The following is a 16613-nucleotide window of genomic DNA, read 5'->3' as shown; positions in this document are numbered from 1 at the left end:
AACCCTTTCATCCCAGTATACTACATACCTAATATTGGGTCTCTGTGCCTTTTGGTTATCAAGAAGTTGTTTTAAGATTTTAGCATATTTGAGCCCTGTGACCTCGAATGAAGGTCAGGGTCATCCATTTGAACAAACTTTATACCCCTTTATCCCAGCATCCTACAGACCTAATACTGGGTCTCTGGGCCTTTTGGTCATCAGAAAGAAGTCGTTTGAAGATTTTAGCATATTTGAACTATGTGACCTTGAATGAAGGGCAAGGTCATCCATTTGAACAAACTTGGTAAACGATTCATCCCAGCATGCTACAGACCTATTATTGGGTCTTTTGGTTATCAAGAAAAAGTTGTTTGAAGATTTTAGCATATCTGAACCCTGTGACATTGAATGAAAGTTAAGGTCATCCATTTTGAACAAACTTTGTAAACGCTTCATCCCAGCATGCTACAGACCTAATATTGGGTCTCTGGGCCTTTTGGTTATCAAGAAGAAGTTGTTTAAAGATTTAAGCATATTTGACCCCTGTGACCTTGAATGAAGGTCAAGGTTATCCCAGCATGCTACAGACCCAATATCAGGTCTCTTGGCCTGTTGGTAATTAAGAAGAAGTTGAAAAGGCCTGTTGGTAATTAAGAAGAAGTTGAAAATGTTAATTGTTTACGATGCACGCCGCCGGACAAAAGGTGATCGCAATAGGTCAACTGAGTCTTCGTCTCGGGTGACCTAAAAATCCAAGTTGGCTGCCTGTCGGATATTTTGTTAATCTGATCACAAACTCAAATTTAATTGGCACAACTAGGGACCAAGGGGGATCTATTAATCACGTTTGAGAATTACCCCCAAGAAATAGTAATAACAAACTTCAATTCTCAAAATTTAAGATAGCCATCTGTCAAATATTTTGTTTTCGTGACCAAAAACCTAAATTAAATTGGCACAACTAGTGACCTAAGGTAACCTACTCATCAAGTTTGAGAAATATCCCTCCAGTACCTTTCGAGAAATATTGATAACAAACTTCAAATCTAAAAATCCAAGTCAGCCTTTTGTTTTTCTGATCAAAAATCAAAATTGAATTGGCACAACTAGGGACCGAGTTGAACCTTCATGAAGTTTGAGGAATATCCTCAAGTATAAGTACTTTAAAAGAAATACATGTAGTGATAAAACCTTTCATTCTCAAAATCCAAAATGGCCACCTGTCAACCATTTTGTTTTTCCGACTAAAAATCTAATTTGAACTGGCACGACCAAGAACCATAGGGAACCTACACATCTGATGATGGTGGGCTAAAGGAGTACTAGAAGGACAAATGAGCTGTATGTGTAAGATTTATTCCTGATAAGCCATCTACGTATCAAATGTTAAATTCTAATGTGCTCTTCATATTAATTTTGAGTTTTGTACGATCTTTTGAGATTTCAGGGTGGTAAGGTCTCAGCTAGTGGATTTGTTCCTAGTTCGGGTTTGCAGAATCACATTCTCCATATGAATCCAGTGCCACAGTCAGTTGATATTTCAAACTTTCTATGTAGCAGTTACACTTTTGAAGTTACTAAGGTGGGCATACACAACATCATCTATATACCTGGTATCACAAAAATATAGGAAGATATTCAGAATTGATGTAATGAAATTGATCTGGCAATTTGAGGAAGAACAAAGGCAAATGACTGGCCATACGAACCTCTTGTTTCAAAGTATGTTCTACATAAAACGGAAATTATGGCAAATCATGCCTCAATGACACGTTTGACAGACTTTGTAATTGTCCCAATTAGATTGATTTCATAGATAAGTGATTCTGTAACTTAAAGTACACTACTATCTTCTACGATCATGATGGGACCCCATCTTGAAAATACCTTTCCCTAACAGGTACACGACTGTGAGAATCGGGAGATAAAATTGTACTCTATTCTAAATTTTCCTTCAAGAATCTGTGTGTGTAAATACTAGATGCCCGACATTCTTCATGCCACACGTTAAGGTCACAGGCAAAACAAGCCAGGAGTGATCAAAATACAACACTTTTAAACATTAATATCACAGTTTTAATGCAACATATCAACAAATTTAAATAGTAATGATTTCATCTTTTAAATCTTCAACCAAAACAAGTAGCACAGTTGTTAATTTTTAGGCTGGGTTTTAGATTTTTCACTTTATGTTTTCATGATAATTCTTAACACTTTCACAGGAGAATTATTCAGTTTAGATAGTGTATTCAGACAGTTAGACTAAATCCCTACAACAAACACAGAATATAATATATACTTTAGAGCATATTATGCAGTCACAAATATCTGTTATGTAGGTGGTATTCTAGAACTTGAAAGTAATACACAAATAAGTTCAACCAATTGTGGTCAATTCATCATAGCTCAGCTTTACTCATGTAGCACAAGTGAGTTAAGGGATCACAATGAATGGGTGCATCTTTGTCATTTGTCAATCTATATACCAGAGGGGCAGGTTTCTGATCTCACTGATTATGTCATCATTGACCATAGCGTGATTAACACCGACTAGTCAACACAAACTAAAGACTTTAGTCAACACAAACTAAAATCTTCAGAAGTTCTGTCATTAATAACACAAGTCAGTTTGATATAGACACGGTAATGGTCACCTATCTTTTCTTTGTTTGGTCAGTTAATCCAATATAGACTGATGCTATCTGTGGAATCTGGACACAGAAGCAGCGAGATAGTCTGACAGTTGAATCGCTCACTGCTTGGGTCAGTCCAGACTCAATATTGAGTGTACCAGTACATTTCCTAAAGCTACACTGGACCAGCCTGTTCTAATGAAATGTTTCCATCTCTGGCGTGGAAAGATCTCTCATCCTCGGTGTATATTTAGGTATGCTCAGCTGGGTTTGGGGAGTCGATACACTCCTGCAGAATAGATCAGTTTCTGCTCCTTGACTTTTCTGTCGAGGAACTCCTTTAACTCGGGTACACTACATTCCAGCGCAGATGGTCCCTGCATGGCAAACATACGCAGCATGCTATGTATCCTCTCCAAGGGTAAACTCTCCAGGTTAGTTAGCATGCCTACTATATAGGACCAGAATACCTGTGTAAAACAATCACATTAATAAGTAATCTTTCATATGGAATTTCTTAAACAAATTCCCCAAAAGCTGATTCGTCAATAATGTGCAATAATGGGTCTAAAACAACAGGAATCAATTTGTTATTTTTTTAAAAGCAAAACTTAAAAAAAAGATATGAGATTGATCAAAACAATTCCAAAGTTACCAAGCATATCATCATTGTATCATGTTGTCATATTTTTTTTAAAGACTTTCCAAAATAAAAACTAACGGCTATATATTCAAGTAAAATATACTGTTTATACAGGAGGACTCCACTGTTTGAATCAAATCATTTTTTTTTATCCCTGTTTGACAAACCTTGGAGAATGGCAAACCTGGAGCATTCCCATTGGGTAGATATTTTACTAGAATAGCCCATACTGGAAACTGATTTGCATTAAAAACAAACCTGTAGCTCTTCTTCCCTCTGGGCATGAGCAGATGCCATGGCAGATTCTGCTTCATCGTCGTCAGTAATGATGACGTCATGTGTACGTCCTTTATGTTCCTCTATGAGGATGAAAGTGTCTGTAGTTTCCTCTTTGAGTAGCCCCTGGGTCTGCCAGTATGCAATCTTCCTCCGTAGTGCAGTGGCAGGCATTTGTAGGAAATTGCTTAGCTCCTCTATAGTCCATCGTGCTGGAATAAAACATTTTTACATCCAACTTATTCCATTTTTTTTAAATAGATTTTGTTGAAACAATGCGAAAATTCTATCAGCTCAAATGAGAAAACCAGAAAATGTTATTTTTCAGAAAATATCACAAAATGGATAAAGGGAGGCAACTATTTATCATAATAAGTTTTACTGCAATTTTATTGGCCAGTTCAAGTCTTAAGATCTTTATATTGTTAAACCATTTCACAAACAAACAAAAACTTTAAAATCTTGACATTACCAAGAGGCCTGTCTATTGAAACCAATATCTGTATCACAGTTTGTAAGTCATATAGATGACTTGCAAACTGGTCCACACGACCATATTGAATTCTGTTCATCACGTAACTCATATTTTTGAGAATATAAGTGAAATTTATCAAATAAATTTCTATATAAGCCAGATAAATTTTGACTTGGATAAAATGTTTTTCTTTTGAGACAATCGCGTGACATCATATAGTTGTGACATCATCAATAATGTCACCATAAAGTTATTACACACATATTTTACAATATCAATGACATGGCCATATCACATGGTAGCATTGGACAATTATGTGATAAAAGAAACATTTCCTAATATGTCCTTACCTTGATTTTCGAACTGCATAATGATGGCTGCATGGACAGGCGACACATTGAAGGTTAAGGTCCTATCTTTGAGTTCAATGTCTACATTTACCAAGCCTGTAAAGATTCCAGTAAAACAATCATAACACATCTGTTTGACCTTATTTGACAACAATATTGTTTCAATTTGGTTTCCAAGGAATTGTTACATCGTATATAATCCACTTTCACAACCTTTATAAAGTGACATCATGAGCATCATTTAAGGCAAAATTTTGACCATGAGCGTTAAGCGCCACCTTTGATTTTTTTAAGAATGGAAACAAACTCAAATTTATCAAGAATTTTTTCTTACAGAGAAATACATGTAACACAAAAAAAGAAGTGTACATTAAATAAGCCAAAAAAACTGAACAAAATGAAAATATTTCAATTACCATAATGAAGATTTATATATTTATATGAAATACTGTCAACTTAAAAGCCTCAAACTCTTTCTACAGTAACTTACCAAGGTGAGGTTTCCAGTTGAGTGTACGATTGCCTTTCAGTGTTTCATATACTTTAGTGTAACTCTCTAGTGAGTTCTGCATTATCTCTGGCAGGGCTATTTTCTCCTCTCGGAACGCCGGCCAAAACTGGGCGGACAGGATCATAGCATTTACTTCAATCTCCTGTAATAGTATTCATTCAGATAAAAACAGCTACAAATATCAGAAAAGCATGTGCAGTACTACTGAAATAGGAGAGAAAGAATTCAACAAACAGACCAGGATTGGAACCCCATTAGTCCAGTTTAGATACACTACTGTCAATCATCACTGTGTGATTATATAGCTAATGAGTTTATTCATGAAAGTCAGATTATCTGAAGTCAACTGTCCTGTTACATCTGATGATATCTCTTAAATAATTTTCTCATACATTACAATACAAGTATGTTTTCAAGCAATGTAGAACAAGCTCCCACAAACATTGGAATTCCACCGCAAATATTGGAATTAAAACCCTGTCATATGTTCTAGAACGAACTGACTATTTTCATCAAATTTCTCATTCCATAACCCGCCCCCACCAACCCACCACTCAATAAACCCCCCGAGGTCCTTACCTCTGGTGTCCCTTTAGATCTCTCCTCAACCACTCGGGAATTGAGACGTTTAGAGTTGGCAACATCCTTCAGCATCACTTCACAATAATGGAGCTGTGCTTCTCCAAACCGCAACTTGAGTAACTCAAGGTAGCGGATTTCCTTCTCTATGTCATAATTAAACTGAGTAAGGATGCGGTCTGCGAGAAGAGTTCGGTACTCGTTCACAAATAGTTCTTTACTGCCATAGATGTTCACTAACATACTAATGATGTCGGAGGCTCGTCTGCTCTTGGATGTTGTAGCTGGCAAATTGAAAAATCAAAATTTAGATAATTAAAGACAGGCAAAAACACCACTGATCAAAACCCATAATTTAGGAATTTTACTCTCTGTAAAAAGTTTTGTATTGTTTTAGTGTACCTTGCATTTTCTTACTCTTTGATTAACTTTTATATAAAATGTAAGAGTTTGACTAATTTTGCAGAAAAAATATATATGGTGAATTAAAAACATTGCTGAAGCTTTAATATTAGTTTCATTTTTTTGATTATATATTTCCTGTTTATTTTCTTTCTTTCTCCTAAAACAATACAGATCAGTTCTTTGTCTAAGTTCAATCAGATGAAATGTAACAATAGATAACTCTGCTGACACCTGCACTGTGTGTATAAATGACTATGCATATATTAGATAGATATGTGTGCTTGCCAGCTGTAGATCTCGCAGTCTGTGGACTGCCACAACTTCAAAAGCAATTGCCGCATGACATGATAAAAACTTTAACGGCACCTAGCTGAGGAAAATAACTATATCTCCAGCTCAGATGGCAAAAGTCTGTATTGCAAATTGAACATCAGAATACGCCAAAAATTGATACATGGTTGACGGAAAATGCCAAATTTAGACACACTAAAATATAACCAACTTGCTTTGACAAAAAAAAAAGGCTAAAATTTCCTGACACTAAAATTTCCCAATGTACATATATAGTATACATTTTTTTCTCCAAATTTTCATATGAAAATGCATTTCAAAATGTTGATAAGGATTTGAATTGAATTGATTAGTTATCCCAGTCTACCGGATAGCATTGACCCCCGACAGACTATAGTTTGCTGTGAATGGATCCAAACATATGGGCGTTGGTTGTTGGCACCATGTATAATAACAGAATGCTGTTTGTATTATATTCATATACAGTGATTTGAAGGGTCAGTTATCTTACAGTTATATGACATTGTAATAGGTTCTATGGCCTGTATATATAGCCAGGAAGACATGTCGTCTATAGTGAGGTAATAAGTGGATACATAATTCTTGCACATTAATGTTATTGATTTTTATAAGAAAACATTCCAAGTAAAAGAAGTTTTAAAAATTCAAGAAAAGAAAAAAGCAAACAGGCATTATAAATAAATATCATTGAATTACTTGAAACAGTCCAGAAGTATTATTAAGCTTACAAGGATCAGCATCCACAGGGTCTGGGATCCACTTCTCCCAGTCTTCATCCTCATCGTCACTATGGCAACCCTCATCTAAAAGTAGGGGCTGACCTTTGATGAGTTCATCTAATAACTCATTGCTCCCATCATCAGTCAAGTTTGAGACAATACAGCGCACAGTATCGTCTCGAGACCTAGATTAAACAAAACCAATGAAGGAATTGAGAATTAAACATAAGAATAGGACTGAGGGGAATCCCTGGTGAGAATAGGACTGGGGGAAACCTAATATGAGTAGGACTGGACAATCCCTAGTACTAATATAGGACTGGGGGAATCCCTAGTACTAATATAGGACTGGGCAATCCCTAGTACTAATATAGGACTGGGGTAATCCCTAGTACTAATATAGGACTGGGGGAAACCTAGTAAGAGTAGGACTGAGGGAATCCCTGGTGAGAATAGGACTGGGGGAAACCTAGTAAGAGTAGGACTGGGCAATCCCTAGTACTAATATAGGACTGGGGGAATCCGTAGTAAGAATGACTGGGGGAATCCCTAGTAAGAATATGACTGGGGGAATCCCTAGTAAGAATATGACTGGGGGAATCCCTAGTAAGAATATGACTGGGGGAATCCCTAGTAAGAATATGACTGGGGGAATCCCTAGTAAGAATATGACTGGGCCGGGGCAATCCCTAGTAAGAATATGACTGGGCCGGGGCAATCCCTAGTAAGAATATGGCTGAGCCGGGGCAATCCCTAGTAAGAATAGGATTGGGGCAATCCCTTAAAAGAATATGACTGGAGAAATCCCTAGTAGGTACAAGCTAGTTTCCGAACTTTATCTGTTTTACAACAAGTATGTAACAAGTTATAAATAGGATCTTAAATGAGTTTTCATCTCATGAGATTTAATGAAATGAGTCTCAGAAATTTTTATTTTTGCAAGCCTTGACAAGCAAACCTTAAAACTTAAAAATAGATTTTTTAAACTCAAAAGGAAATGAAAAAATAAATTAATAGACTTTTTTTCACATAACTGAATAAATTATTATTCGATAGGTTTTAAAGTAATCTAAGAGACAGTCATTTTTTGTGTGCAATTTTTAGGTCACCTGAGACAAAGTCTCAAGTGACCTATTATAATCCCCTTTTGTCCGTCGTGCGTCGTCCGTCCGTAAACAATTTACATTTTCGACTTCTTCTCCAAAACCCACAAACCAAATTCTATGAAATTTGGCAGGAAGCTTTTATGGCTAAAGGTCAACCAAAATTGTAAATTATATGGTCCCCATCCCCCAGGGACCTGAGGGGCGGGGCCAAAAAGGGTCAAATTGACTAAAACTTCAAAAATCTTCTTCTCTACTCTCAGATATGCTGGAATCAAACACTCTTCATAGATGGAAGGGTCTTAAGGTGCTTTACCAAAATTGTAAATTTCATGACCCAGGGGTTTCACGTTTGCCCCTGGGGAGGGGCTAAACTTTACTATAGTTTATATAGGGAAATCACATTTTTGACTTTAATTTATTTTATTTCTATTGGAATTCATTCTAATTTTGTAAACATTGTCAGCATGGGATGACAGTTTGATGGCATGCACATGTTGGCCCTGACTGACCCCCAGGGGCTGATGGGCGGGGCTAAAAAGGGCCAAATTGACTGAAATTTCACAAATCTTCTTCTCTACTCTCAGATATGATAGAATCAAATACACTTCATAGATGGCTGGGTTTGAAGGTTCTTTACCAAAATTGTGAATTTCATGACCCTGGGGTCTCAAGTTTGCCCCTGGGGAGGGGCTAAAGTTTACTATAGTTTATATAGGGAAATAACATTTTTGACTTTTATTTGTTTGATTTCTATTGGAATTCATTCTAATTTTGTAACCATTGTCAGCATGGGATGACAGTTTGATGGCATGCACATGTTGGCCCTGACTGACCCCCAGGGGCTGATGGGCAGGGCTTAAAAGGGCCAAATTGACTGAAATTTCAAAAATCTTCTTCTCTACTATCAGATATGATAGAATCAAATACACTTCATAGATGGCAGGGTTTGAAGGTGCTTTACCAAAATTGTGAATTTCATGACCCTGGGGTCTCAAGTTAGCCCCTGGGGCGGGGGTAAACTTTACTATAGTTTATATAGGGAAATAACATTTTTGACTTTTATTTGTTTTATTTGTTTTGGAATTCATTCTAATTTTGTAAACATTGTCAGCATGGGATGACAGTTTGATGGCATGCACATGTTGGCCCTGACTGACCCCCTGGGGCTGATGGACGGGGCTTAAAAGGGCCAAATTGACTGAAATTTCAAAAATCTTCTTCTCTACTATCAGATATGATAGAATCAAATACACTTCATAGATGGCAGGGTTTGAAGGTGCTTTACCAAAATTGTGAATTTCATGACCCTGGGGTCTCAAGTTAGCCCCTGGGGCGGGGGTAAACTTTACTATAGTTTATATAGGGAAATAACATTTTTGACTTTTATTTGTTTGATTTCTATTGGAATTCATTCTAATTTTGTAACCATTGTCAGCATGGGATGACAGTTTGATGGCATGCACATGTTGGCCCTGACTGACCCCCAGGGGCTGATGGGCAGGGCTTAAAAGGGCCAAATTGACTGAAATTTCAAAAATCTTCTTCTCTACTATCAGATATGATAGAATCAAATACACTTCATAGATGGCAGGGTTTGAAGGTGCTTTACCAAAATTGTGAATTTCATGACCCTGGGGTCTCAAGTTAGCCCCTGGGGCGGGGGTAAACTTTACTATAGTTTATATAGGGAAATAACATTTTTGACTTTTATTTGTTTTATTTGTTTTGGAATTCATTCTAATTTTGTAAACATTGTCAGCATGGGATGACAGTTTGATGGCATGCACATGTTGGCCCTGACTGACCCCCAGGGGCTGATGGGCAGGGCTTAAAAGGGCCAAATTGACTGAAATTTCAAAAATCTTCTTCTCTACTATCAGATATGATAGAATCAAATACACTTCATAGATGGCAGGGTTTGAAGGTGCTTTACCAAAATTGTGAATTTCATGACCCTGGGGTCTCAAGTTAGCCCCTGGGGCGGGGGTAAACTTTACTATAGTTTATATAGGGAAATAACATTTTTGACTTTTATTTGTTTTATTTGTTTTGGAATTCATTCTAATTTTGTAAACATTGTCAGCATGGGATGACAGTTTGATGGCATGCACATGTATTTCCCCTATTGGGCCCCGCCCCTTTGGCCCCTTTGGGGTCAGAGTCACCATTTATGCAAAATCTGTTCCCCTTCTCCCAAGGATGTTTCTGACCAAATTGGGTTCAAATCCATTCATAACTTTATGCCTAGTAGCGATTTAAAGGAATTACCTCTATTTCCCCTATTGGGCCCCGCCCTTTTGGCCCCTCAGGGGTCAGTCACCATTTATGCAAAATCTGTTCCCCTTCCACCAAGGATGTTTCTGACCAAATTGGGTTCAAATCCATTCATAATTTTATGACTAGTAGCGATTTAAAGGAATTACCTCTATTTCCAATATTGGGCCCCGCCCCTTTGGCCCCTTTGGGGTCAGAGTCACCATTTATGCAAAATCTGTTCCCCTTCCCCCAAAGATGTTTCTGACCAAATTGGGTTCAAATCCATTCATAACTTTATGACTAGTAGCGATTTAAAGGAATAACCTCTATTTCCCCTATTTGGCCCCGCCCCTTTGGCCCCTCCGGGGTCAGAGCTACCATTTAGGCAAAATCTGTTCCCCTTCCCCCAAGGATGTTTCTGGCCAAATTGGGTTTCAAATCCATTCATAACTTTTTGACTAGTAGCGTTTTAAAGGAATTACCTCTATTTCTCCTATTGGGCCCCGCCCCTTTGGCCCGTCGGGGATCAGAGTACCCATTTATGCAAAATCTGTTCCCCTTCTGCCAAGGATGTTTCTGGCCAAATTTGGTCAAAATCCAATAAGAACTTTTTGACTAGTAGTGATTTGAAGCAAATGTTGACGGACGACGGATGGACGACGGATGGTGCGCCATGACATAAGCTCACCGGACCTTCGGTCCAGGTGAGCTAAAAAAAATGGAGTGCTTATCTAACAGAGACAGTCATTTTTTGTGTGCAATTTTTAATTGATGACATAACATCAATGTCCATATTATTATGTCACAATTGATTTTTGACTAGTGCAGCCAAAGAAAAAATGTTCCAAGCCCGGTAAATAACAGTACCGATAGTTATATAGATATATACCGACATTTACAAAATTATAAAAAAAAGGTAAATTCACAGATAAAAGGTCAATTTTGTGATAAATATTAAGCATTCCAGTTGACCTGAATGGAAGTGCACTGTATGCTAGACAATCACTTTCAAGCCATATTTATTTGTGCTAAACAGATGATTAACTATTTTTTTAAATATCTGATTGCCATAATAATCTGTTGAAAATCACAATAACTGATACTTAATATCAAACTTTATATTGCCATTTGAAACACTTATATCCTTACTACAATCCTGGTATTGGTGTTGTTCTCCACTCTACAAATATAAATTTGAAAAGTAAATAGCGAGGCATAACTCACTTTAACACCAAGTGCAGCAATCTATAAAGAAAGTGCTAATAAGTGTAGAATTTTATCAGGACAGAAACATCACAGTTATCAAGTTCCCATCTAACCTTTATAGATATCTTACCTCAGATATTTCCTGACAGGGTCACAGACAAGTTCTAAAATCACCCCTGCGGGATCAAGCACTCTGAGAGCCCGGATAGCAGCAATGTATGCAGTGAGAATATCAGAAGTGTTCACACCTGTTACGAATCAAAATCTAGTTACATTATCAAACCAAGGAAAGTCACTGAAATGGTTCCCAGATAGATATCTCAATTAACATTTATACTGCATTTATAAATATCTTATGCAATCTTGTAGTTTGTGACGTTAGATTTTTCTATAAGACACCATTAATTTGAACTCGCAAGAGAGCTAATATCGACATTTGGCCTGGATTTTTATACTGCTGTTAACCCCAAGAAGCCTTTCTGACCTTGACTGGTTAGTTCATTAATATATGGTAACCTTAATGTTTCTCCCAATATTAATGCTGAAGAAATATTTCAGCTGACCTGGATGCAGGAGTCTTGTCTCCAAGGCCGACTTCAGTGAAGTAACCAGATGCGGTCGCTGATCTGTTTTCTCCAGGCAAACTTTCAGATCTAATATTGCTGGTTCTGACTCTGGGTACTCTATGATAATGTTGAAAAGCTGATCAATCTGTGTTTTAGCAAATGTCTCAAACAGGAAGTGGAGTAGTCTGCCTTTAAATCCTGATATGCAGTCTGCAGTGGTGTGACGTCTTTCATCAGAATAAACAAGATGTAGCCAGCCTAGCACTTTTGTCTCCAACCACTGAAACACAATCATAACGCTAGACATGAAAAGGGAGGTAACCTACACTTAAGATGAAAGATCAAAATAGCAATGTGTTAATTAAGGTGTGTTAATGTAAAACAGCAATATATTAATGTGATGTTGGCAGACCTTTACTTAATTTGTAACTGGAAACTAAGGACTATTACTAACAGAATATTGTTTTCTTGTGTAATTTGGAAAATTTAATGTATCATTTTGTGGTTTAAATGTAGCTTATACCAAATAGACTTGGTAAGCATTTCGTAGATATAGTGATTATCACCTTGATGCACATTATAAATATGGACCGTGAGGTTAGGATTTTGTGTAGAAACTAGATATAGACACTTCTCTACATCAATTAGGAGTGAAATGACAAAAATGTTTTGCTTATTGAAATTAATTGAAAATATTGATGTAAGATATATAAATGATATATATTATATGTAATACATTCAGAGGAAGCCACTGTGAAATGTCTGTATTTCAGTTTGTCAAGTATATTGTCAAATTGTTACATCTGATTAAATATTCAATAACAAGACAATTCCATAATAATATTAATAAATTATTAAGAGAAATCTACAGAAAAATCTGGTATTACATTTTGTAGATTATCCAGGTAAGATGTTTCAAAGTTCCCTTTACAGGTGCTCTCCACATGCTGTTTGATTCTCTCATGGACAATGGCAGTCACAGCTGAACCCGACACACGCTCCAGTATCCCAATATCATCTCTGTCAGGTAGTAACATATCATACAATATACCCTGACACCTACTTCACCATCAATGCTTATATTATCTATATCAGGCATTACCAAGCATCACAGCATGTTTTTTTTTATTTTATTTTTTCTATAGACTGTTAGTTATATAATGAATTAAATTTTATATTAAAAACTACAATGTTATGGGAAAAGTTTAAACTACACATTGATAAAATGATTGAACTAATTTTGTGCATGATTATTGACTTGATGGTTTACTCACAACTTGGCATTAAGCTTGTGGAATCTGACCATGATGTCCTGACAACGACACCTCTCCATTCCCTGGCCACACCCCTTACAACCTGTCAACTCTTCTTCATCATCACCATCTACAAAAACAAAGGATACTTCAATATGAGACAGGAAATGAACAATAGATGTCATGATGTTAATTAAATCACAGTAATTTTTTAAAGATTTTCAGCAAGTCTGATATATATTTATATATAAACATAAATTTGAGGGAGTCCCACAGAAAAAGTGTGAATCAAGGACACAAGTATCAGATCTAGAGTCCCAATATCACTGAATTTCACTGGATAAAATATATATATATACATGTATACAAATACATGCTTAAACAAAATATATAAATTCATGCTGAATTTGTCAAACAGTATGCAAAAAACTTATTTTCTATATACATTTCATGCATTGAAAAATTGATGTACCTTGTTCCTCTTCTGAACTGCTGTGGTGGAAGACCTTGAATGCCTCTGAGTAAAACAAGTCCACTGCATCCTTGAATGTACGTGGGATAAGGTTAAATACGACTGCCTTAATCAATAATATGAACGTGCTGGACAGAGAGCCAGCATGGATCAACAGTGATGGCTTACGACATTGGCTCAGCTGGCTGACAGATTCCAGCCTACTGAAGCATGGCACATAGTCTGACACAACTGTGTGGAGATAATCCACAGCTTGAGATAACTGTTCTGTATGATCCACAGCAGCATCACTGTTGGTAGAAGGCTCAAAATATGACCAAAATTTGGAGGCGACTTGAAGACGTAGATATTGCTGCAGATTTTCTAGAAACCATTCCTCAATGATATGACCTAGACTATTTTGGATTAAAATTTGAACAGAGTTTTGAAATTCTACTTCAGAATTGCTGAGAGGTCTTTGTATCTGAAACAGAAATATAAAATAATATGGAGTACATGCATACCAGTAAGAATATGTGGTGTTTATCTTGGTATTCTAATTAAGCTAGCTGCTCACAGACATTTGCACTGTCAGACTGCAGTGGTTTATAAAATTTTAGGACAATCATATGTACATGGTACTCGAAGACCATTTCCCTCTGTACGTCATGACTTGCCCAGCTCTCGCCAGATCTTTATAATTATATTATATAGATGTGCTATGTTGGATTATTACCACTATCTGAATATATAATATTCCTGGTCATTGTGGGTAAATTCAGTTGCCAGTTCAACAGCGTTCCAAATTAACAGGTATGGGAAAACACAATTATCAGGCCAAGATTAAAAATTAATGGATTCTGAATAAACCATCCATATGGAACTATACATACTGGTAAGTAAACGAGTGTTTCTGGATAAATAAATAGTGCATTTATTTGTTTATGTAAGGTGTTCTATCAGGGCATTTCTTTTCTTCCACCAAAATGTCATAATTAGCGACACCAAATGAAACAGTGTAAGCGCTGACGCTCTCTAGATCTGGCCCTACATGATGATGCCAGGACCAGAGGAAACCTGGGCTAAATCCATTTAGCTTACTACTGTTATAACGGAAAAGCAATGAACGCTTTTGATTGTAAGACGGTTTCAAATATACTCACAGAAAAAAGAAATGCAAAAAGTCAGTTTTTCTGATATAACATTCAGACACTTGGTCTATAAATTCAATTAAATTTCACACTGAGCTAAATTCATGTACATGTACTGTGTAATGTTCTTCAGTAAAAATTCAGTCAATCGTGACCCTGCTCGATGCTGCATGCTTTCAGCAGATTTTTAAAGAAAGCCTACTCTTACACCATATATGCTGGTAAATCATTGGAACATTACAGATCAGTAATTACACAACATTTCTTTTCAAAACGATTGCACATCAAAATGCTGTGTTTGAGTTTGCGTTTAAAGTCAATAGGGGAAGGCTAGGGCCATTAATCTGATAATGCAGAGGCATTCCAAACATCATGTAGCCCAGAAATATGGTGTACATGAGACAACAATATCCTGTTTAGTCAGGCGTCTCTGCAGAGTCACATGGAGATTGGGTGTGACTGTCCCAGGAGCAGATTGACACCAACGCATTATGTCAATACATCAAGACAGAGGCATACGTCCCTCGCACCTCCGTTTCAAACGCAATGGAGACAACACGTCAAGTTGTCAGGACATTCATGATGGGCCAGTGTGTCCTAGAATGGATAGAAATCAATTGCAGGAGTTTCATTTAAGGACTCATCAATGTCCCTATTTTGGTCCCAAACTTACGCAAAGGCATGCACATAATCGGTTTCGTTGGCCTCTTGGAGACATGTGTTGTTCACCGAGTTATTCAGGAGTGGAATAATACGGTACCCCTCAAAGGGCAATGAACATCTTGATGGGCCAGCAGGGTCTTTGTTAAGGAGAGTAAGAGCATGTTTGGTTTGGTTTGTTTTTGTTTAACGTCCTATTAACAGCCAGGGTCATTTAAGGACGTGCCAGGTTTTGGAGGTGGAGGAAAGTCGGAGTACCCGGAGAAAAACCACTGGCCTACAGTCAGTACCTGGCAACTGCCCCACGTAGGTTTCGAACTCGCAACCCAGAGGTGAAGGGCTAGTGTTAAAGTGTCGGGACACCTTAACCATTCGGCCACCGCGGCCCTATGTGCAGTGACAGTCTGATGCCAGGGGTGGGCACGTACACCCACATGCTACTGATTTGGATAAGGAAATGGTGTGGTACCCTTGCTTTGTCTTGCTATTCACTTAAACACCGTTTGTGATAGGACAACAAAAATCATCAAAATGTATATTCAGTAATGATGGAAATAATCGAGACACCCACACAATGATTGAATACATCATAAAAGAATCATGGAAAATAATAACTATCCAAAATAAACTTGCGTTTCCTTTTTTTCTGCTGGGATAGATAGACTGTCAGAATGCCTAAGTCTACATAACGTTACTAACATTGCAGCTCTTTTGGACGAAACGTCCTGTTTGGGGAATTTTGCCATCGTCTCTAGATCTGGAACGAGGTGATTTATCATTAATCAATATTTAATGTTCACTGTGTAAAGTCCTTAAATAGTATTTAAGTTCAACAAATAGGACATACACTATACCGTGATACTTTCACCACCAACGTACCTTTCCTGGTGTAAGAGATTCGCATACAACAGTCCATGCACGATTCACAACCTCCACATTTACCGCCATCTTGGAAAGAAATACACGAAATTGCGGAACAATATAAAAAACAAAACGTTACAATTATTTTTTCAAATCAAAATAAGTACACAACCATCTATGTATGCAAAATATATTTTGTAAAGTTCTTTGGAATGTAA

The 16613-nt window shown here is 37.1% G+C and overlaps 1 protein-coding gene across 1 annotated transcript; it reads right to left on the bottom strand.

The window, feature by feature from the left end:
* Positions 1 to 2035: 2035 nt before the first annotated feature.
* On the bottom strand, positions 2036 to 16506 carry LOC117321842 (anaphase-promoting complex subunit 2-like). Its single transcript, XM_033876431.1, has 12 exons — positions 16414 to 16506; positions 13745 to 14207; positions 13294 to 13402; positions 12907 to 13039; positions 12017 to 12299; positions 11584 to 11701; positions 6895 to 7070; positions 5450 to 5733; positions 4850 to 5012; positions 4360 to 4455; positions 3517 to 3746; positions 2036 to 3085 (listed from the first exon to the last, which is right to left on the bottom strand). The coding sequence occupies exons 1-12, from the start codon at positions 16480 to 16482 to the stop codon at positions 2876 to 2878; spliced, it is 2334 nt and encodes a 777-aa protein (XP_033732322.1). The 5' UTR covers positions 16483 to 16506; the 3' UTR covers positions 2036 to 2875.
* Between the last annotated feature and the right edge of the window lie 107 nt (positions 16507 to 16613).

This window comes from Pecten maximus, chromosome 2, assembly GCF_902652985.1.
Source record: "Pecten maximus chromosome 2, xPecMax1.1, whole genome shotgun sequence".
Taxonomy (NCBI): Eukaryota; Metazoa; Mollusca; class Bivalvia; order Pectinida; family Pectinidae; genus Pecten; species Pecten maximus.
This window is presented reverse-complemented; position numbering and strand designations above follow the sequence as displayed.

What these genes read in the sequence shown, in the direction of transcription:
- LOC117321842 (XM_033876431.1), bottom strand. Translation starts at nt 16,482, where the DNA reads ATGGCGGTAAATGTGGAGGTTGTGAATCGTGCATGGACTGTTGTATGC. An exon ending in CAACTGGAAACCTCACCTTG is followed by an intron (nt 4,456 to 4,849) that starts GTAAGTTACTGT and finishes GAATCTTTACAG; the next exon opens with GCTTGGTAAATGTAGACATT. An exon ending in AGAGGGAAGAAGAGCTACAG is followed by an intron (nt 3,086 to 3,516) that starts GTTTGTTTTTAA and finishes TGTTTTACACAG; the next exon opens with GTATTCTGGTCCTATATAGT.